This window comes from Etheostoma cragini, chromosome 1 (genome assembly GCF_013103735.1).
Source record: "Etheostoma cragini isolate CJK2018 chromosome 1, CSU_Ecrag_1.0, whole genome shotgun sequence".
NCBI lineage: Eukaryota > Metazoa > Chordata > Actinopteri > Perciformes > Percidae > Etheostoma > Etheostoma cragini.
This window is the reverse complement of record NC_048407.1, coordinates 31,993,506-32,017,808: the sequence shown is the minus strand read 5'-3', so window position 1 is coordinate 32,017,808 and position 24,303 is coordinate 31,993,506. Positions and strand designations below refer to the sequence as shown.

At 41.4% G+C, this 24,303-nt stretch overlaps 1 protein-coding gene and 1 long non-coding RNA gene across 2 annotated transcripts in view; both read right to left on the bottom strand.

The window, feature by feature from the left end:
- adamtsl5 (ADAMTS like 5) overlaps positions 1 to 7,096 on the bottom strand; it is a 32,944-nt gene extending 25,848 nt beyond the window's left edge. Inside the window, exon 1 of the mRNA XM_034887923.1 lies at positions 6,454 to 7,096. Coding sequence (XP_034743814.1) covers positions 6,454 to 6,473 — 20 coding nt within the window. The 5' untranslated portion in view covers positions 6,474 to 7,096. The remainder of the gene's footprint in view (positions 1 to 6,453) is intronic.
- A 15,234-nt stretch (positions 7,097 to 22,330) lies between these two features.
- LOC117942025 lies at positions 22,331 to 24,297 on the bottom strand. Its single transcript, XR_004656048.1, has 2 exons — positions 23,413 to 24,297; positions 22,331 to 22,779 (listed from the first exon to the last, which is right to left on the bottom strand). It is a non-coding gene; the product is annotated as an uncharacterized LOC117942025 (long non-coding RNA).
- Positions 24,298 to 24,303: the final 6 nt, after the last annotated feature.

The window sequence follows — 24,303 nt, the reverse complement described above, 5'->3', positions numbered from 1 at the left end:
CAAACTAAATGCAGACTTGCTGTTTGCTTTCAAAAGTCTGCTGATTCATTTTGTCATCGCACGGTAAACGGAAACCAATGGCCGCCTGGAATGACATGAAAAGTGTCAATCACAAACATAGAAGGAATCGCGAAATTTAGAATTTATAAAGGCTATAAGACAGATACATTAAGTGAGTGCTAAAAGCTACAAGATATTGGAAAATATGACGTCTAAGTTTCCAACCGAGCCACCCTGCTGTAACTGTAGTTTTAAAAGACGTCTTAAAATATGTGGGCTTGCAACACACTGGGGGGGAACGCTGGATTCTATAAAAGCAAAATTGACTACTGTTGTAATCCACAAATATTAAGTAATTTTTCTCCCTTTCACTTGATCTTTGGCTTTTTGAACATGAAAAGACAGCAGCTCTGGTTGCTGACTGGTTGGCCCCCTCCCTACAGGAGCCCTTACAGAGGCTATCAGGGGTCAGTCCGCCTCCGCCGGCTCTCATTAAGACTAGAGCAGCACATTAGTGAATAGCTCCGGGGCGCGGGGGGGGGGGGGGGGGGGGGGGGGGGGGGGGGGGGGGGGGGGGGGGGGGGGGGGGGGGGGGGGGGGGGGGGGGGGATGGCTTTAATCAATACGAGACTAGTTGTTTGTTTTTACTGACATTAGTTGCTCTCAGGACCGAGGAAGAAGAAAAAACCCAGCCCCGCCCGTCTCAAACAACACATAACTACTCTTCATCATCATTAACCAAATACCAGAAAGGGGCTGAAGCCATGGGCCACTTAGCTTCTGATCTCAACATGGCTCTGAAATTGGGCACTTTTCAAAATATTCTCTGACGTTTACCAAACTAAAAGATTTACAGAGAATTCACTAAAAAAAATCACTGAATCAAATGTTCCCTAGCTTGACGATACGGGAGGTACAGGGTGAGGGTCGTGTTCTGTGGGATGTTAGGCTCGCGGAGAGGACCGCGTGAGGCTACGTCTCCCGAACGTATTTGTGAGATCACAATGTACTCCAAATATCAAGTCATTTCAATTTTCTTTTTGATTAATCAATGCTATTGGTCAGCTTTTCCTGGGTGTCTGTGGGTGTCACAAATATTTAAACAGTGACGAGGCAATATCATCTGACTTTAGTGAATTAAGTATATTGAATGTTTAAATATCCCTTCAAACATTCATACAAAAGCAACAGTTTAGCACGATTTGATGTCTATTTTCACTCAGTGTAAACATCATACGGGAGAGGAAAACTATATGGATATAAACGTCAGAGAGGCTCACGTGCATAAGTGGTTTGTAAGAAGCTAAAGAAAGAAATATGGAGGAGTGTCAAGAGTTGAGTCTACAGAGAGGGAGGACTATCCCAGTTGGAGGGTTGGGAATTTCAGTGCAGGCTGAGGGTTGTGTCTTCTCGCATGCTTTTGTTCGCGAGAAGACACAACGTTGACGTGGGGGTGAGAAGTGGAGCAGTCTGGAGCTCCACAGAGGAAAGTTAAAACCACTGACGTACACAGGTAGTGGATACATGAAGGATAGGGCGAGGGTCGGAATCCAGCTTCTCTAATGTTAATGATTTTTTTCTATAACACTAAACTTTGAATGTTGCACCAACAAAGCAGGAAATTTGGAGTAGTTACTTTGGGCTCTTAGAGCTGTTGATGGGCAATTATTAACGTTGGCTGACTTTTCTATGTTTTTCTAGGCTTTTCTAGACTGCTCTTTTAGTGTATTCCTCTTATAAAAATATACACAGTGACAATACAAATCAAAAACACACACACACACAAACACACACACACGGACACACATTTCATCAAGAAACTAATTGGTACATTATTAATTGTTAATTCAAGTTTTTGATCTAGAAACATTTAAGCATTTTTTAATTGTTGGCCTTTTTGAACATGCTGTTTTCTTATGACCATTTGCACTGATGTGATGGAAATACATTGCACATGTATCTAATTAATTCCTATCACCAATTGTGCAGTATTTGGATGCAGATTTGGACATGGCTGAGAAACTCTGGTTGTCTTATGATGGACATCACAGATGAAACCCCCACTAAAATCCTAACTACTGACACATTAGAGCTGGGAAATATCAAGAGAAAATCAAATATCACAATATTCTTGCACTGCCAGACCTTCCTCCACAGCGCTGCGGAGGAGGGCCTGGCTGGTTCACACAGCATTCTGGGATGGGAGAAAAACGTGCTCTGGTGTATTGGCATTTCTTTAAACCAATCACAATCGACAATGGAAGCGTTAAGCTCCAGTGTCGATTATGTAGCCTTGCGATATATCCTCAGGAATAAACATGTTTTGGTGTGTATGTTCAAAAGTTTGTTTTAGTTGTGCAACTTAAAACTCAGATTGGATAGATAGTCTAGCTAGCTGTCTGGATTTACCCTGCAGAGTTCTGAGGAGCAGGTAACCGCAGTCCTCAGAAATCCATCGGAGTTTAAAATTCCCATACAACGAAAGGGGAAGGAATCAGACATCTGGCCGAAAGCAGCGGGATTCGGCCGAAATCCCCACGGCACATGAACAATCCTTGAAGAAGAACATTGTGGATATAGACCATTCTTGACCAAATACGTCAATGTCGATATTGCGACCGTATTGTAGGATTGACAATTGGTGCATTCACAAAATATTTTCACAATGAGCTTTTTAGATAAATAATCATCAGTAAATTTGGATACAATGAATAAGTACAGCTATTTAGTCTGGTAAGTTCAGTTCACTTCGCTGCAATGCAACCTTTAAAACAAGGAGAAGACAACAACACTTATCCCTTATTATGATACAATATTCAACTTCTAAGACGACATATGGTCTCACATATCCGTATAATATCCTTACATTGCCCAGCCCATGGCAACACAGTCTCCACCCAGCCTTCGCAGCAGACGTTAAGAGGCTCTCCAGATAATTCTTCTGTAATGACTGAACTCACAAAGCTTTGCTGAAACACACCCTCACAGACAGGTAGCTCTCACATTCCCACCCTGAACAAATAAACAAAGGCTCCATGCTGTAATCATGCAATTACAATGAGGCAATTACGGTGCACTGATTAGGAGTGCATCGCAGGTGAGAAGGTGTCCTTTGACCCGTTATGAGTCACGTCAACACAGGAGACACTTGACTGGAGATCACTGCTCCTTCACTTTCTTTGTGTGGGATCTTAGGCTAAGTGTTTCTGTATGGTGACCCCCATTTACAATTGTCTGCACACCCACCAAGTTTGAAAAGGCAAAGCGTCTTCCAATCAGGGGCGGGTCCTAACCTTTGACCCGCCTTGACACTGTGCTGTGACCCACCCAGCGTATTGGATTGAGCCTGGTGGAGGGTCTGATGGTTATATGGAGCACGCTGGTGAATGGATTGACACAACCCTTAACAGATGTTCAGTGTGAGAGCTCTGTGGTAAGCTCTGACCCCCCCGGGTCTGTAGTGACTCTGAATGAGGCGGGCAACAATCAAAAGCTCAGTGGCCTCGGCCAGCACGCATTGACAAAACAAACCCAAGTGTGTGTGTGTGTGTGTGGGGGGGGGGGGGGGGGGGGGGGGGGGGGGGGGGGGTTAGGGTGGAGAAAATTTTAAGTAAAAAGGAGATAAAAAAACCAACCCATACTGTTGTGGTAAATGGCTAAATGAAAGACAGACATTGGTATTGTCTTGCTGGTTTTGTTGTTGCCATTATGTCTAGAGACTTAGCCTCTTGCTCTACCGTGGTCCTGGTCTACTTCTTATCCCTTCACTTCGCTTCGCAGCACTTAACTCACTCCTTCCACGACAGGGAGAACAACCTTGGTACACCGTCATACCTCAGGGATTATCAGATTAACTTTTCACAGCCACTTTGATTGAAGCAGAGCCTCTCGGGTCATCTACAGTCACGGTAGCAACACGGGAAACAAGCAGAGATGCACGCAAGTAATATTGTAACAAAACGTGATAAATGAATGTTAAAAGGCAGACATAATTAAGGCGTCTTCTACCTAATGTATATCAACATTGAAGGCTGTATGGAAATCTTAAAAAAATACTTCTTGTCAAGCTTTACGCAATACACCTTGCACTTGAATTTTAAATTGAAACACTGGTCTTGAACCTCCTGTGCCCACTGGACTGGGAGGGTCTGAGGTTTTAGTCTCCATCAGTTCCATAATTGCAGCTAAGAACCACTAATGCTCCGATGGCAAAGTCCCAGATCTGGATCACCACCAATTTCACGGAAATTCTTTCACAGTGTTTTAAAACATCCTGCTAACAGACACTGAGCACTCTTAACCGGGTAAAAAACACAACCCCTAATCCTGCTCTGAAGCAAACCTTTCAAACAGTACATGCTTTTCATCGGGTGTGTGCAAAGAGACACAAACACAGAGCAGTAAACTCTTATCTGACTGAACCTTGAAACTGTCTGACTTCTTCATTTTCTCTGACAGAGGGCAGAAGTCGGCGTACACAAGCCCATCAAGGTCCGAACCTGGTTCAAAGTGACCGGGACACAGTATTTAGAGCTGCAGGATGTTGACATGATGACATGAGGGGGATTCTTCCAACTGTTTTTAAGAATGAATAACATAAGCAACTGCGATTGCGACTGTTGTTTTTATGTGTAAACCTTCTGTTAGTCTAAGAGTTGTGGTATTGCAGGTTTTGTACAATAACAATGTGTGTGAGTTATTTTTTCCCAATCAGTCTTTTTCACAGCATTCACAACATTTTGACTCATTATAGTAGAAAGGCGTGTTACCACTGGCACGCAAAATCCCAGGACCATGAAACAGAAGCAGCTAAATGGAATTCAGCCATCATAAATTGTTTCATTTCCTACTTGGAAATATCAAAATGAAAAAAAAATATTGAAAAACGAGTGTGATACCTGTTCCAATCCCTGTTATTCTTCCCATTCATTGTACTAAATCAATCAATTAATTTTCTATTCTGGAAGTTTGCGTTGAGTTATTAGGACATCTGTGACAGGGTTACTCACTGGCTTCTTTCCATTGAACATACACCCAGACAAAAGGTATATAGTATATAAGCTACTCTATGACTACTGCGGGTGCAGCTGGGGCCCATTACAGTAAGAGTCTCTTACGTCTATAAGGTACAGTACTATGAGGTACAAAAACGTACCTTAGAGTGTGTACATAAAGACAGTTTCCATACTATTTGGGCTTTTAGAAAATTATAAAATAGACAATTAGTTAACAGAGAGAGTCAGTTTTTTGAAATACTGATGTCTTGCGCTTCACATCCACGGGAAAGAAAAGCATGGAAACTCTCCCCCCCCAAGAGAGAGTGACATCATGGCATGTAACACCAAATTAGAGTCCTCGTTTTGAAGCTATATGCTCAGTGTTCCATGGTAAGCCGATTAAATCTGTTCATGGGGTCGATGGGCTCCTTCCCAAACAAACATTCCTCCAAAGAGTTATCAGGGAGAGAGAAAATGTGCCCCGAGACAAATCGTTCTCCTTCTACAGACCAGCCAGGCTGACAGCGTCCGTCTGACAGACAGACACATCTGTCCTGACACCTTGCAGCAAATGCAGCCCATAAAAGGGAAAAGGGCTTTCCTGCAAAGTGCAGAAATGTCAGTGTGTGTTGTTTCCACCGAGGAGAGTGATCCTGAGGACCAGGAGGGAAGACATGGTAAGGTCAAGGTACGTTTGTGATGTTAAGAGACAGATTTACAAGAATCAAGGGTTCAATTTGAGCAGAGATTCAGGGCCCCTGCAGGCCCCCGTGTTTGTGTTCTCTGTTGCAGGGATGGGGATTAGATTAAAAATGAGCAGGGTATTTATAGCCGGTGACATTTAGGAGATAAAGGTAGTGCAGCAGGATGGGGGGAACGTAGAGCCTGTATGGCAGTAGGATTACCTCACCCGCTGGCAGGAAGGAGCTTCCAGCAGAACGGCGGTGACTTCTGCCCCCAGAGAACACATTCACACACCACAGGCGACTACAGGATTAGCTAAAAGGCTTCCATTGAAGTTTCGTTCATGCAAAAGTCAACTAATACGTGCCGTGTTGCAAATATGCAAACAATCCCACAAACAATGTTTTAGCCCACCACGTGTTCCTGCAGTTCTTTTGATAAAGTGAAGCACAAAACAAACAGATTCCAACTGGGGGAAAAAAACCTCAACTGTTCCTGGAATGTATCACCTCCCATCCTTCACTATACTGCAAAACAAATGTTCAAGGCTTTGCAGCTCCTTGCCAGCAAAATAAGACAGTGTAAATATTTAGAGTCACCAACATATTTACAGCTCGAAATTCAACTCAATCACAGTAGAGAACTCATGAAAAAAAGGAAAAGAAAAATTCAACCTGTCTCTGGAATTTATCACCTCCCTTCAAAGCTGAACACTTGTTATAAATCATCCTAATTAAGTTCTCATGTGAGAGAGACATTTCCACAGTCTTACCTCGTCAATAGTGAGGACATGGTAGATCCTTGTGGATTGGATTCGGGTTTCTCGTTGTCAGGTGCAGCTTCGGTCCCGCATCATGGAGTGAAACGTCGCGGATCAGATGCGCAGTGCATCCCCGCTGCAGGCTCCGACACACGGACTCCAGAAGCAACAGCACCCATATCCAACTCTCTGCTGGGCTCCAACCCTTCAATTCTTCCTTCTTTTTAAAGGGGACCCGTTGAAGGAACTTTGTTTTTCTCCTTCTCTCAGCTGCAGAGCTCGTCTATCCAAACAGCTGTTCCTCAGTTCCCAAAACACATCCCATCAGTTTGGGTTCTCTTTCGGGACACGCGGTAACATCTTTTCCTGAAGATCCAGGTGCAGGAAACAAAGTGAAGTCTTTTTACGCGGAGTTCCCTTTGGCTGTTCCTCCTTTACATTAAAACACAATGGCCGTGATTCCCATTATTCCATATAAGTCAGGTGATCTCACTTGTGCCCAGTCCTGCACGCTAAGAGCACTCCGGGCTCCGCTCCAGAAGGTGTTTCTTCTCTTTCTGGTCTTCCTGTCAGTCCGAACGGGTCCAATGTACGGAAGAGAAGCGCAGAGAGCCACCGGCAGTACTCCACATAGTCCTCTGCCCCTGGCTGCTGTGTGAAGTCTCTCTCTCTCTTTCTCTCTCTCTCTCTCTCTACCTGAACACGCCTTTCTCCAGTCAGAGCCCAGAGGTGACACACATGCTGTGCGTTTCCCACAGAAAGCATGGAGGTGAAGAGATCGAGAGGAGAGCTGCTTCACAGGGGCTGTGGGATTAAAAAACAAACTGAATCTAGTGATTTAGGTGATAATGTGTTTTTAAGCTGTGAGGTTGTGAGACTCCTCAGCCAGTTCAGATTAGAGGGCCAGTGTACTGAGGAAGGGCTTGGACTCATGAACGAGTGAATCCACCTCGACCTGAAGTCAGCATCAGAGGTTTGATTCATCACATCCACTCATTTGTCATTTTTGAGAGTACCTTAAGAATTTCTCAGTTACCTTCTAAGGAACAAGGTATTTTTTATACTAATGTACCCAATGACCAAAAATAAATGAAAAAAATTGATTAATCCATTAATAGTTTAAATATCCCTTAATATTAGGGATTGGAAGTACTTAAAAATTCGACTTAAAATCAATTTGAGGATTGTTTTGTGCTTCCAGGTGAGTAAAAAGATTGCATCACAGGATTAGGGGAAAGTTTATCACTTATAGTAACGGTATTTTATATTTTTCATTGACTGTCACTGTAGTTTCCATACTATTATATATCTATCTACGTGTATGATGCTTGTCTTTGAGTGTAACTTCAAGGTTTCTCTGACCTCAGGCTGCCTTACTCTCTCTTTACTCGTTCGTCTTCTCTTCCCACATCCCGTCCACCTCTCCTCACCTTCCTCTGCTCTGTGACACCATCGTCTCACCAGGTGATCCCTTCAGGGAGAACAACCTCATCTACATGTCCGTACACCTCTGGGTGTTAACCACTCCATACCGGCTTGCCCGTTTCACCTGGAAGTCTTAACCCTCATGTTGTCTTCCCGTCAAAAACTAAAATCAACAATTTTGTAGATGCTTTTTAGCTTTTTCTTACATTTTTGTCCCTTTTTTCAACAATTTTGACGCTTTCTTTTTCATTTTTTGATGTTTTCAACACTACGTAACATTTATCATCTATTAACTTTAGTTTTACAGTTATTTTTGGGATTTATGGTCAATACATAAGGAAATTATACCTAATGTTTGAGATAGAAAAGCAGAAATTAGGAATTTTTTGACTAAAATGTAAAAAAGGAATGGATGTTGATGATAATCACGGACTGGAATATGTCTTTTACTTTTACTCAATACTATTTCAAAAACACTTCACTTTGTTTTTCAAATGCTATAAAATTGAACAAGACACCCCAAAATCACCCAAAAGAGCGTTGTGTGGAATCAATCATGTTATTTTGGGTAGTTAAAAGGACACTGATATATGAAAATGGGTTAATTTGATTCAAGGATAAACAGAGGGTTAAAATCCCAACTCTCTGGTAAGTGAGCTAAGTGAAACGGTATCCCTCAGGCATCTCCTTTGTCTCACTCATCTTTCCAGTTGAACATCCCTTTTTAGCGTGTTTTCTGTGCCGCAGGACAAATGGGATGACTTAGCAACCACATGGCCTCTCTGTGAACTCGGAGCTCTGTCTCCACCTCGGTGTGTCGCAGTCCCTTTAAGCTCAGCCAAGGCAGAGATAAGTCATCTGAGCTCTAACACACTTTCAACACACAACCTTGAACTATCATCTGGAGCCGTGCAGACATAACAGAGGAAACAGAGCAGCAGGGACGTCAGAGCAGTCTTATCTGTCTCCCTGTCAGGGTCTGTTACGACTTGTTAGCCGGCTTTTGACTACACACGTTGATGTAGCCATGAACATTATGCTGTATCAGACCACTTACACACACAGGTCGTAATGGTGCAGTCATTTGAAGCTCATTACAGATGCTAAGGATTGATTTACTAACCAACAAATGTTGACTTGCAGACAACATGAGCCTGCGGCGTCATACACCTACATCCGACAGACAGCAGCACTCAGCCGAGCGGATACCGGGAGCACATCTGTCACTCAGGGTGTCCCGTTGTCTCGTATGCTTAATAACAAATACGTTGGGTAAATCATCATGGAATAAAGACTAGTACAATACTTATCTCAAGTAGAAACTCCAGTTGCTTGACATAATGTCAACATTTTCCTATCGAACCATATCTTCAACAAATCAAGGTGACAATATTATATATTTTATGGTTGTCAAACAGTCCCTTAAATAGAAAAAACAAGCTGGTAAGTCCATTTACTTAAATAATTTCCCAGGCCGATCTGTGGCACTCAGCAACAAGCCCATTAGTTCAAACTGATGACATAAATCTGTCACAAATAGAAAGTTTCATTTAAAAATGACAAGTTTTTATCAAACTAACAGGAGGAAATGTAATAGTGCATTTTTAAGTGGGGACTATTTTCTTTGGCGGATTAATTCGCATTTGGTACTCTAGTGAGCATTTGTGGCAGTAGGACGGTGTATGCGGAATTACATAAAAACTGTACTTTGTACTTAACTTTATGCATAACTATTTGTATGATATCCTCCGAAATTACTGCACTTGTTAAGCCAACATAAGGTCACTTTAAAAGGGCTACCGGTCACTGTGAGGGGACGGTCGTGACAGCGGTCTTGTCATTTAAGTTCAGGCCCTAAAATGACTGTTTGGATCAGAAAACAAGTGTTGTTTGGGTTAAAACACCGGTCCACTAAGTAGCATTACCAGAACACTAACATCTGTTCCCCTGATGAAAGTCTGGAGTTTTCTCCTTAACTTCTTCTGGGACATAAGCGTGCTCTTTTGTTTAAAAGTCCTGTGTTTTGGGACCTAACTACCACTCAGGTGGTAGATAGGTTTACCACCACAACAATTTCTTAGTTGCATCAGAGTTCACAATGAAAGGACCCAAGTGGCATCCGGACAGTAAACACATACATGGACTCATGTCCATACATTTCATAGACGTGTTTGCGTCAGCAGTGAGTGGCTCCTCTATACCTGCAAATATTAAATGATTAGTGAAGTGCTCCGAGGTCTCTGTGCTTGTCTCGGCTTGTCGAGCCGTTTTCATCTGTCCTTGCCATAGTTTTAACTTTACTGAACACGTTTCACTGTTTAGTGCTTCCTGTGGTTACTAAGAAACAGATAGCCCAGTGTTTACAGTAATCATCACATTCATGCATGTATGTTCTCTTTCTGTGTGTGTGTGTGTGTGTGTGTGTGTGTGTGTGTGTGTGAAAGAGATTTTGGCAGCCTACAGAGTTCTGTCATAAGAGGCCATAGGAGCCGAAGAGACACTTTATCACTCCTCAAAGAAATTAGTGAGGAGGTACGTGTGTGTGTGTGTGTGTCTGTGTCTGTGGTCTTGTTTAACTATATCCGTGGGGTCCAAGAACCGGGAATCCAGCAAACTTGTGGGGTCCCGACTTTGTGGGACCAAAATGCTGGACCTCACAAGTTTAAAGGGCTGTTCGAGGGTTAAGACTTGGTTTTAGGGTTAAGGTTAGGATTAGGTTATGGTTATGGTTATGGTTAGGGTTAAGGTTAGGCCTTTAGTTGTGATGGTTAAGGTGAGGGTAAAAGGGGCTAAGGAATGCATTACGTCAATGATGGGTCCTGTCATGGGGCTAGCCCATGCCTTCATATAAATCTGGGGTAGCATGTGGTATCATGCTAAGCTAACCTTTCTATGTCCAGTAAATGGGAATGTCAATGTTCTATGTCAATAAGTCATTCTGGCAATGCTGCAATCCCTTGTGACTGCTGAAGAAATAAATCAAGTCACCAGGTGGAGAACTCCAGAGTCCATTCCTCCTTCTTCCACTATGGGGCTAAACATTACAGGTCCCCACAAAGATAGTGCCACACACCTCTGTCTGTCTGTGTGTGTGTGTGTGTGTGTGTGTGTGTGTGTGTGTGTGTGTGTGTGTCCGTCCCACCTCTCTCTCTCTATCAGGGTTTTACTGAGCTTGGCAGCCGGTCCTTATGACTGGTGGAACTTGATGGTTGGACTGGGTTTCACTCACCGGCACTGATGAAAGGCTTGACGAAGTTATTGAAGCGGGTTGTTGGTTGTGTGGTGAAAACTTAACAACTTAAATCTTGAAATATTGTTGTGTAACTGGAGATTAAATTGTGTATCCATTATCCATCAAGAGCAGCTAAGAAACACATTAGAGTTTATTTCAATTTTTGAAGAATTTCCAAATTTGCCCAAAATAAACATAACTAAACATGGCAACAAGTTATGTCAATTCCCTTCAAAATAGCTACCATTTTCTTTCTGTCCTTTGTTCAGAGCAGTGTTACCAACTCTTTTCCAATGAAAGTAGCTAGCGCTTACCTCAAACGTTGTCACTCATTGGCATATTGGTGCCGTTATCTGCCTTTTATTTGCTTAAACCTTAGTGGTTGTGGTAGTTGCAGCGGGGGAGAGATTTCCAATAGACATTATGAATGTCATGAGAGCTGTGGTGTCTAACACTCAAGCCTGGATTCTACCAAGTTCAAATGTGGCACGTTTTGGTTGCGTCTTGGTTTTGTTCCATCGTTTTGTCCATACAACACCAGGAGCGTCTCAGAAGCTGAGCGTCTGGCCTACTTGTACTTCTAAGTAGTTTGACAAGAGTTCAATGGTTTCTTCCATTTAGTCCACTTATGAAAGAGACACGGATCAGAGATTTGTGGCTGTACTTTAAGTGTTAAAACAGTGTAGTTATGTTCTATCACTCAGGAATCTGCACTGGGTGTTTATGTTGAAAATTGACCGGATGCTTAAACGTAGACTGATTGTATTCCAGACACTTTTGACACAGTAAAAGTCCCATAAGTTATCAGGGCTTGAAAAGATAAGCCTGTGTTGTTTGACCCATCCACCTCCCCAGCCAACTTCCTTATGCAGATTTGGGGCTTTTCAACACTACCCACCACCGTGATCGTGCTGTTATCACAAAAGGTGCTTCCCATTGTCATTTATTAGTTTAAAATTTGTGCATCACCAACACGAACAAAACGAGAAAATCCTGTATCTGTACATGAATCCATAGATTTAATAACATCTCCATTTTAAGAATAGCCATGAGACCGGGCTGGGTCTGCATACGTTCATTTACCTTAACTCCTACATGAAGAAAAAAATTCAATAAAATGATGCAGTTGGTCGATGTTGAGGTCCGCCCCCACATTAAGTCAGATATTACATTAGTGGGGCCGAGAGAGCTTGTTATTGGTTCAGATGTATCCGTGCAGACAAAGAACAACAAATCAAACATGTTCTTACCAGGATAACGCGTTGTTTGGTTTGGAAATACAGTAGATTTAAAATTCCGCTGGTCCTCTTTCAGAGCTCTTAATGTAATAATGACAAGATCTGCTTTAAAGTTGAACTAGAAGAGACTAAAGTTCACTCCGCACCGGCTGTCACTCGTTAACACTAACGAGCTCGTTAAGAGTCGAGTGTGACATGTGGTGGTCAAGGTGTTTCACCATTCTGTTGTAAACCTAATGACACAGTCCATTCTCTGTCTTTTAAAACAGTGTAATGACAAAGAGAGGTGATTCTTTTTTTAGACTACACCTCCCACAACATTTAACTCAAGTTGTTTGACCTAATTCAAACATAAGGCCCTACCTTGCACCCGTGCAGTGTGGCGCAAAGCCCAACGCAAGTGTCTTTGCTGGTTAAAGACCAATGCAGTTGCCTATCTCCCGTCCCGCGCCCACATCGCTTCAATAGCAAATGCACCTGCGCCCATCTGTGCACCCACGGGTGTGCTGGTCTTACAACGAGGTGGGTTCAGGTGCATTCTTGGCGTAATGCTATCTTGAGCTAGTGGGAAGTGATCGTTCCATTGACCAACAAAAACCTGGTCTAAAGTCAGTAACGCAATATTTCGTTGTTATTATAACAGCGCATTAGTAAAATTGAACTAGGCACGTACACAGCACACACACACTATGCTTGTTACACACGGGGACGCGCAGCAGCACACACACATGCAAAAGATTACACATTAAAAAAATTACGGTGCAAATCTACCATCATAATATCAATGCACCATTGGCAAACACGCCTGGCTTTTAAATGGAATGGGAGATGACACTCTGATTGGTTGATTGCATGTTACGCCCAAAACACACCTATGAATTAATGAAGACACTTAGTACAACCCATTTGAACCATGCGCCTAGTACACGGACCCTTCAAACTAGCAAAATGGATTTGGACACGCCCTAAACGCACCTGCGCCAATCACTTTACGCCGTGCACTTAGATTGTTAAAATAGGGCCTTGAATGTCTTTTCAACTTACACAGTGGTAACGTGGGGTAAAAATAAAACTTTTTTCTGCATCACATAGAGCAAAGAGAAGCATTATGATGGATTGCAAAGAACATCAGTCTAAACCGTAACAAATCAACAGTGTAGTGTGCATGATGTTATGTCCTGAGGTACTGGCCAGTTAGTTTAGTGCAGTATAAAGTGACTGTTGACATTGTCTTTCCGCTGTTTGACACAAAGTCGTACACATACGTGCAGATTTACTGTTATGTTGTAATCTGTATGTAGTAGTTGTACACACACACCCACAACATGGTGAAAGCAGTTCAGTAAAGATGGAGTCCAGCAACTCGTAAAGCTTTGACCCAATCGGTGCAGTCACGCTGCTCCTCGGACGGTCCCATTTCCTAAGTTGGGAAGTTGTTTTTCACAACTTCGGTGTGTTCCAACCCAGTCTGGAAACAACATGGACGCTACAAAGAAGATGGTATGTGTTTTATGTAAAAATGTATTTATTAGGATTACCCCCCCCCTGCCCCAGACGTGGGACCGCACCAGTACATTCCCTAAAACCACTATAATAATGCTTTACCTGACTTTTTACCAGGGTTGATGCTAAGAAATAAACTTTTCAAAAAAGACTGCAGTTAGAGAAATATGCCCTCAAACCTTTTATTTTTCAAAGTCAAAGTCAAAGTCTGCTTTATTGTCAATTTCTTCACATGGCAAAACATACAAAGAGATCGCAATTACGTTTCCCTCTATCCCACGGTGGAAACAAGACATATTTAACCCATTAGGTCCACAGACAAACATAACATTCAAGTAAACAATAGAAAAAGTAAAAATAAGAAGACATATACAATGAGGAAAATACGAGCAGCAAAATTTGAGTACAAAATGTGCAAATATGCATACTATAGACAGTCAATATAATAGTGCAACAAGCCAGGCGGTAGCATAGTGGTGCCGGTTATGTGTGAGCAGCAGAAATGTGTTGCGAAGTGTTTTCAGGACAACAACAACAACCTTTTTGCAAAACAACTAATTAACTCCATAATAGCAAATAATGGTTACAAACCACATGAGAGAATTGTTTTCTGTCTGAGTTGTGGTAAGTTGTGGTTGTGGTGGCAATGGTTCCCAGTCAGGAAGTCTTTTTTTTTCTTCATTTATTCTGACAGTGCATGAATGCAGCATCTGTCTGTGATCAATTTATGTCTCTTTGGCGCATGTTAACTGTATATATATTTCATTTAATATATTTTTAAGTATTTTTTTTTCAATAGAAAGGTATCCTATGATTGCCGATCTGAAAGCAGATGCAAACTAATCATAATCCTTGGTTTGGGTATGCAATGTCAAAGTGCAATTTTAATCATTGCGTGTTTGGCTAAAACTATACAGCATGTGTAACCAGAACAGATGCAGGTCATCAAGCATTGGGAGAGAAAAATAGTAATCGTCTGAAGCAACATATCTGTGAATTTATGAACACTAAGACTCTTTTGAGCAGTTTGATGATATTTGTTTCGTTTTATCCCACATGTGACAAAAAAAAAAGAAGACACCGGAAAAAGAAAGGAATGAATTACAGAATGAGAAATCTATGGTTGTCTACACGTCCAATGAGATGGCACAATCCCATCATGCATCATGGGTGGCATTTGAAGTGAAGGTACAGTGTAGTATACGTGCCCGGCCCGCTGGCTGACATGCTCTTATGTTTTAAGAGCCTGAAAGTCTTTAGTAGACCCTGCGGGCACTTCCTGCTTTCATCTCAAGCTGTTGTCTGTCACCTGGGCAACACATTGCCGTATACATCGATGTGATGTTATGACACGTTTTGGATGTGGCGCTGGCTTAACGGCTGGAGCTGAACCACGTAGAGAACAGGCATGCTTGCAGAGGCTGGGAAGGTTTGATGTATGTATGAACAAAGGGGCTTTGATTTACAGCGGGTGGGAAGGTATGAGAGAATTACACAGTGTGTAACACTCCAAAAAACAACGCTGCATCCCAGAGCGTGGAGTCAAGCAGTCGACTCATGAAGTATGTGTTGTCCAAACTCGTCATAAAAACTATTCATTACATGCTACCACTATGGTCATTTCACCAACCGCTTTCCCACAGGAGAAAATAACAAACGCAAGAAGCCACTTAAAGCCTCTAGTAAATACCATCCACTACATTTACTGCACTGTTTAATACTGTATAACAGGCTGAACATCTGCAGCCACACTTTATGTACAGAAAGCAAACAGCCACATGCTGCTTTCAACTGGCTGGACGAGTTAATCAGTACACTTTCTGCAACTAAATGTCATCATCAGAGTGTGCAGAGTTACAAAATTTAATGAACATATATTACGTTTAGATGTATGTGCATGCATGTACGTACACATACATACATGTGTGTGTGTGTATGTGTATGTATATATTTTTTGTGCGTGTTTTTATTGTGATATGGATCCCTCCCTCTGGTCTGAAGTAAAATGTATGACATTCTGCCAAAAGCGTAATTAACAGGGAGCCAATAATCAAAACTGGCCAGTGCAAGCCACCCCAAAAACCTATTATAATTTCCTTTACATAAATGTAAACATTGGCACCATAACTTGATGCAGGAAAATTTACCAGAATCCAGGAAAGTAAATGTTTGACTTTTACACAGACAGTCTCATCTACCAGTAAGCCAAGCGTACGTGGCTCTGGACCCGTCCCCCCGTGTGTTGTTGTGATTGGTCGAAGTGTTATCCAACTGTGTGCAGTGAGATTTTCAAATGCACGATTGGTGCCCCCCCTCAATGCCAGACTCTTAATATTTTGGATTTGGGACTGGATTTCAAGATTAACCCCGGGCACAAACTCTTTAAAACACTCCACACCTGCAGGAGGCTGTGGTCCATCAGGACCAAAACCCCACAACTCAAAAACCCTTTCTACCCGACTGCAGCTGGCCTCATCAACAAGGCCCGGGACCCCCTGACTCTGACTCATATCCTGGTCCACTCCTGATGTCATGCATATTATTACTACGCATATTATATCTCCCCTCTTACACATATTTTCTGACAATATTTTGCACATTCCTGCACATCTGAAACAGACTCTTTAAGTAAATATATTTTTAATTGTCCTTTTTTCATTTTCTATTTTTTTATTTATGTCTTTATACTTTACTATGTTTATTGTTTTGCACCAAATCAAATGCCATGTATGCACAAACCTATACTTCACAACAAGCCGTTGCTGATTCTGAATACCAGTGTACATTCACTGTGAGGACAGTCAAAGTGATGACCTTTACTGTGAACAAATTACTTACTCTCAATTGATCTAATTAAAGCTTTAGTGCATAACGTTACATTTGCGTTCCATTCAAGCCGTTGCCAAATGAGCTGCTACAAAGCTAATTAAGAATATCAGCTCCAAACACCTCTCTCGGTATTTCTCAGTATGACTATGTCCAGAAAATTCTGTTGTCAGCAACTTTTGCGCGCACAAAAGCGAAGATGACTTTTTTTGAAGAGTCCATCTTGCTACAAACAACTGTGTGAACTAGAGAAGAGGTTGGGGTGGTACTTGGGATTTCTCATGGGGAAAACTACGCACAATGGCTTTAAGTGAGAAAACGGCAACATGACAAGCTCAAGGCAAACTATTGTCTTGTAGGTCACGTTAGTATGAGGTTCCATATTGTGTTTGTAAGCTGCACATTCAGGTTCAGAAAGAAATAATTTCATCAACCGTAATGGTCTCTATTCCGATTGGGTTCAAATGGTTGTGAAACCGAGCCTTAATGTCCGAGGATATCCCCACTCTGAGGTATTAAACAGGATGGCGTTTCCCTGTAAATTCACACCGACTTGTAAGCCGTCAGACTTGGTTTAAACAAGACATCTGGATGAGAAACATCTGCTGCCTCAGTCCAGTCTGAACTTATCTCTGTGTTCCTCTTTAGCAATGTGCAAAAATATCCACAAACACACACACACACACGCAGTGTTTATGTCAGTGGCCAACGGTAGTCAAAGATACACTCATCAACATCTCAATACAAGCATCTGTTGTGTCTATTCAGGACAAATTGATCTTTGTTAGTTTGGTAATTCCCAAACTTGTGTTAATTTTTGGTGCCTCGGTGCATGCGTGAGATACAGTTGATTTGGTCTGAAATGCAGAGCTCCGGTTTTCTGAAAGTAAAGTAGGCAGCACTCTTAAACAGCTCGTCCAGTGTCCTCATTAAACATAACAGCAGCAGATGCTGCTGCCCCTCCTTCTGTTCTGGGAAGGAGGTTTATTTGAGTCTATTCAGCGCTGATCCTGCTCCTGTTGTGGGGTATTAAAATTATTTCAATCATTCGCAACACACACAACACACAGAGTGACCGCTCCGCCATCTGAGTCCCAGCACGCTAAAAATACCGATCAGTATTTACACGGTAGTGTGACTGAGGAGGTTTTTAGCCGTTATAGTGAACAGACGTTTACATGAAACTCCTCTCTTAAATGATTGCTTGGAGGGAATGCAAAGACTGTGGTTCAACTGGTGGATGGATTATGAAACTTGATGCAGATGTTCATTCCTTAGTGAATGCGCTGGAGTTTTCACGTAGCAGAACCAACAAGTCAAAACTTACTTGACCAACAGTCATCATCATTTACTTCTGCCCAGCCCCCTTAGTTTAAACGTTCTGTGTTATGCAAGAATGAAAGTGCACTTTACGCAGATTTAGCATCAACATTTTCAGTATTTTTTATAAACAATGTGTTCTTGATTTCAGACAGAGGTAAAGAAAAGCAGGCGTCACATAGCTAGCTAGTTAATTAAGCTAATGTTAGCTCTGTAAGTTCAGTTCAGTTTATTCTTTTTAACAAAAGTGCAATGTGTATAACAAAATACAATTTTGCTCATAATTGTGTCTCTGGCTGCCTTTGTACTTTTTTTATCCAACTTGTTTTAAAATAAGAAACTTGTAAAAGGGGTCGTGAACATACCTGAACTTGATTGCTAAGTGTGCATATACATAGTGCTTGAAGACTTTAATTTAATTTAGCTTTTGCTTAAGGCTAAAGCTAAATGAAACAGCGTTGTTCTGCAGCTGGTTAGTTTTTGTGTTATAATGATAGGGAAAATATGCAAAATCATTGTTATTTATAACATTACAAGAGAAAAGGGCTTTTTTCGGATGAGGACTAACTGATACGTTGCCATCTCGAGTAACTTGGCTCGGGTTTCTGAAGTATTTTCCCACCTAAGAGTGAACAGAGCGCTAACATACACTAAACTCTCATAGCATCCAGAGTTGGTTCCTACGCAGTGGGGAAGAGCTACTGTAGGTCCCTGAACCCAAACTGTCTTATTTGTATATGTAGGTGAAAGAAATTGTCCGTTTTACAAAAGTGTCTGCAACATGGATGGAATGAAATGTTTGAAAGTTAGCTAGTTAGCTAGCTAGCTTACTAACTCCACAATGCTTTAGTGACACCCTGGTTAAAGAAACTAGCGGCCAGCGGCAGCGCTAGCTCTAGAAAGGGATAAGACAGCTAGCTAGCTAGCTAGCCCTAGCTTACCCATCTCTGGAGGAGCTGGCCTTTGCTCTCCTCCCGTGGAAGGAATGTGACAGGAGCTGGAAACCTGCAGGTAGATTTGGGCGATATGATAATCCAACACATACATCCAACCGGCCACCGTTAGCAACCTGCAACAGCGGCTGCCGATATATTCGCCCAGGTGCGTGTGCGGTGGCTTGGCAGCCTTTAGGCCTCACAGTGGATTTTTAAAGAGATTGTTCTTTGTTCACTCTCAAAGACATAACATTGATGCCAGAAGAGCTCATTAGTAACTCCACAGTGTGTTTGAGTTTCAAACAGCAAAAGAAGAGTTAGGCAGCTCTGCTGATGCCAGCACTTTTTGAATTTCTGGTAGCAGCTTTCAGTTTTTCTCTTAAGGGGTCTGGGTGGCATTAGTTGTGAACAGCACAGAGAGAGCAGGACTCAGTCACATAAACATCAGCAAAACGTGGTAAAAACACAGTCAGGGCAGTGAAAGTCAAGGACGCTCCTCACTGCAAACTGTAAAAGCACAGAGCCAAGTTTACTGGAACCAAATGAAAAAAGGAAAAGAAAGCAAAAACACACAGGAAGGACAGTAAGACGTGATGTGGTTTAGTGATTTAGTTATATTATATATATGAATAGCATCTGCGTCCTGCTGTGCCTTGTAATGCCGCACAGTGCCCTGCTATGCCATGAACTACTACAAAGAACTGCTACAAACCACTATTTTTTCTATTTTTGTTATTTCCACTAACCCCAACCGGCCTGTCAGACACCGCCTACTAAGAGCCTGGGTCTGACCGAGGTTTCTGCCTAAAAGGAAGTTTTTCCTTGCCACTATCGCACTGTTGCTTGCTCTGTAGGAAACTACTAGAACTGTTGGATCCTTGTAAATTCTGGAGTGTGGTCTATCTGTAAAGTGTCTTGAGATAACTCTTGTTATGAATTGAAACTATAAATAAAATTGAATTGAATTGAATTTATCATTATATATATTATTTATCTGTAAACTTTCACTCCTGTGGTAGATAAATATCTGGGGCAGCAAATTAAACAACCTTTTAGCAACCACTATGACAGTAATTCAAGAGAAGACGAAAGAATAAAAAGAAGTAGAAGACAAACGCACAACCAAAATCACATGTGTATCGGTATACAATTTACATGAGTATAAATGGCATGCCACTTTCAAATTATGCGCACCATTTAACGCTCTGTTTTAATTTCCGACTTGTCCGACGTAACTGCACCGTTGACAAGCCTCTCAGCCCCGGCAGCCCGTTGTTCAAGCACCCATCTGTGGACCCGTTCCTCCAGCTCTGCCCATCGTGCTTTCAGCCCGTGGTTACTTTCCTTTGTTTTCTTCATTGCAGTATGCGTAACATTTTTGCCAGTTTCTCACAAGCTTCTGACTCACTACAAACTTTTTTTTTTGCTACTCGATTACCGTTTTTGGCTGAATATTTTACTGTATGCAGTTTGCAATCCGCAGACAAGGATTTTCTTTTTGGGGCCATCTTGTTGGTGTTCAGTATTTTTCAGTTGTCATTAGGAGCAACATCTAGTTGTCACAAACCTAGAGCGCTCTCTCGGGGCTGTACACGGTGATGTTTTCAGCATGAATTAACATTTAAAATTATATATAAGTCGCACCTGACTGTAAGTAGAAGGACCAGCAAAACTATGAAAAAAGTGTCACTTAAAGTCCGGAAAAAATGGTAAACCTGCAGAGATTTGAGGAGCAGTTAACCGTAGTCCTCATAAATCCACCGGAGTTTAGAACGCCAACACGAAGAACAAGAAAGGAAACCGGGGGAATATCCTGCGGAAACCCTGGAAGTGGAACATTGTGGATATAGACTAGGCTGATGGTGGCCGGTTGGAGAATTTTAACATTGCCCCACCCTAGCAGATAGTGTAGTGAGTTTATCACAGCCTATTGGTGAAAGCAGTTGCCTGTTGCTGGAAACGTGGTTGATTTGATCAGTAAGAGTGAACCAAAACAATAATAACTTGCCCACCATAAAGCTAAAACAATAAACTTAAGGAGGCGGAAACGCTCCATATATCTGATGAAAACTGCAGAGTCAAGAGATGATTAATTGTGGGCTTGTCCACCACATGGGACCTCTTACATATTACACACATTATTTTGATCCATTGCTTACATAATACAATTGATGCAGCTTTAAATGGAAAACAGCATTTGGTAGTTTATGATGTGAATATCACTGAAATACAGACCAGCTCGGTTACAAAAGTCACTGTTGCAAACAAACCTTTTACAGCATCTGAGAACATTAATAATTTAGGAAAATGATTATCACACACACACAGGAATTTGAGGCTGGCATGCTGACCTGCCCAGACTCACTCTGTGGACCAACTCCAGCTCTCTGACTGATGACTGTGATTATCGGTTCAGCTCCCTCACTCTGTGTGTTGTTGTTTTGGCCGATTTCCAGGAGCCTACACAACCCATCTGCCAGACTATACTGTCCTCACACACTCCTATGTGTATATTGCGTGTGTGTGTGTGTGTGTGTGTGTGTGTGTGTGTGTGTGTGTGTGTGTGTGTGTGTGCATACGCAGAGAGTGCGGTTCCCACCAGCTGGGCACTAAAAGTCAGATTTATAAATCCTATGTTTACAAACTGAGAACCATCATTTTTGAAATTTACAGAAGTGGATTCAGGCCGCAGGTGAAAAATGTATTTTGAATATACAATTCAGAATTCAAATAGGTTTTTCATATGTCCAATGCATTAAAAAAAAAAAAAAAAAAGAGTTACTAGTTAAGAGAAACTTTCATCCAATCGTAACCATCTGACTCCAATTTGGACATTGGTAAACAAGCGTATCCCCGCATTAGTTTCACCTGGAAGGACATTTTCTGGTGGCCTCTGATGAGCTGGACGCAGCAAGAATACCAACTAAATGTCCACCTGTCTACTTTATATATAAAAACACATCAGGGTCAGGGATGTTTCACTGAAGAGAAAGACAAAACTTGAAGGGAAACTTCTATAGGATTTTTCCTTTTTACATTTTCAAGAAGAACAGTGAAAGATTGATGATGTGGTTCTGCGAGTGTTGGCAGAGCATTAACGACAAATCACAGCAGACGAGAGGGAAAATATTATTTCATGTGGTGAATTTAATTAAACTGAAAAAACACCATCTGGCTGATGGTCTCTTGAAATGATGGCCTGCTTGTTTAAAAAATAAGCTAATGTCCGTCAATCAATGGATGACCAATGATCAGTGGAACCAAATAGATGGTAAGAATTACCTAAAGAAAAGCAGACTTAAAATGATGTCATCATACAGAGATTTCGCTGCACAATGTATTCCTATATGTATAATTTGTTACGCCACACTGCTGCCATCTACTGGCCAGAAAACCAACCACATCCTATGATATTTTAGAACAACAGAACCACACAAGGCATCACACAGTATAGAGTTTTATTGTTTATATTAAATCAGGAAGATAAGCACTATAACATGGGTTACAAACCAAGACCCTTTTATATCTTGGAGCGGAAACAAACTCAAATGACATTACAAAAAGTAGTAACACTAGTGGACAAAACATTCTTTTAAATAACAGAACTGTACATTTATATGCAACTACAAAAGTAAGTCACCAAAAAAAAAAAAAAAAAAAAGGAAACAGAGGACACAGGAAGTGACAATGGGCAGTTAGTATCAAACAGAGCTAAAGCTAAAGGGAGAGGATTACTGATACAGTTTACTGCTGGAATATGAAAAGTCAAAAAACAACAAAGTAAGGCAGCAGAAGGCAGGTATTCAGACAGCAGGAAAGCAGCAGGGATAGAGGAAGGAATAGACAAAAAGAAAACCTTCTAAAACCAACTCATCCATCCATCTTATGGAGCTAACAAGAGAGCAGATAAAAATGTATAATAGCTGAAATTGAATATAAACTCTTATAAATCAACGTCACGATAACTCCCCTCGTCATTTTGTATTTGACAAATAATCACACACTGAATCACTTTCATACACTGGGAAACAACCCACAGTCCACACAGCGCGAGTACGACACCTTCGGCCTGACAAGAAACAAACAAAAATAAACACACAGTGCCATGCACCATTTCGCCTGCAGTCTAAAAATGTTGCATGAGTTACTTTAAATCCTGCTCTTGTTGTCCCACTGTCCCAATCCCGCGGGAGCAGACACCCGTCTGGCTGACTGAGAGTCAACATACACTGTGGACACGGGACACATGTAATATTGTGATTTCTAGCTAATTTGATTCCCCACATTGTGCACATAAAATGAACCTGCACGCCATGTTACACTGCATAATGTATACGTTGCACCTGTTCAACAGGTCTCACTGAAATAAAAAAAAAATTGCATAGCGAAAGAAGCAAAATCTGCTCCAAACCAACAATAATTAATAAAAAAATTGTCTTCGCCTTTATTGAAACAATAGGGGGCACTCAATGCCCTAAATGGCAGTTATTACATAATCAACTGCAAATATGAGCTCTTTACAAAACCATATTACCATAGGACCATATAATCAAATTGAAGAATAAATTTCAATTTTCTCAAATCATATCAAAAGTAAACGCCTGTTGCTGGTGTTTTGAAATTTGTGTAACTAATATTTAGTCACATAAAGTCGCACTTTTCTTAGTAATGGCTTCATTCATCTTCTTTGGGTTTTCAGGTAAATAAAAGATAACAAAAAAATCATACTTACTGGTGTAAAAACTATCAAGTCTACACACTGTCAACCAATTAGTGCAAAAGTGGATAAGTGCAATGTTACATGATGTCCGATGTCCACATGATTACGGTCTACTCTCTGAATCTCAGACACAGAGGAGGCGGGCGGGGGGGTCACTGTACTGCTGTGACACGAGGACAGAAAGCCAGATGCAAACAGATATTTAGGGCATAATTGTTCCACAGTTCGCATGCCCTTTTTCACAACAAGGTTTAAAGTACAGTTAAAGCGCCATTACAAGTCAGTAGAAAATGTAAAATAAAACATGCAATTACTGTACATAGAAGTATTTAAAAAAAAAAAAAAAAAAAATATGTCGAAGTTCCTTCTTTAAATGCATCTTGAAGCTGTCGCACTGCTTACTAAGTTCTGCCAGGAGAACTCACCTGTGACCGAGGACACAGGGAATATCCAACCAAATTGCAAAGAAAAATATAGCTTTCATTTAATACATCTTAGAATTGTATCTCTTAAATAGAGTTCAAAAATCTATACTCTTCAGTAATATTTACTCAATAAAATCTCATCGTTGTAAACACTTTGCCCTTTTTGTTTCGAGTTTGAAAATACAATTTAATCAGACTGAAATTGAGGCTTATGTTATGTTATATTATATTATATATA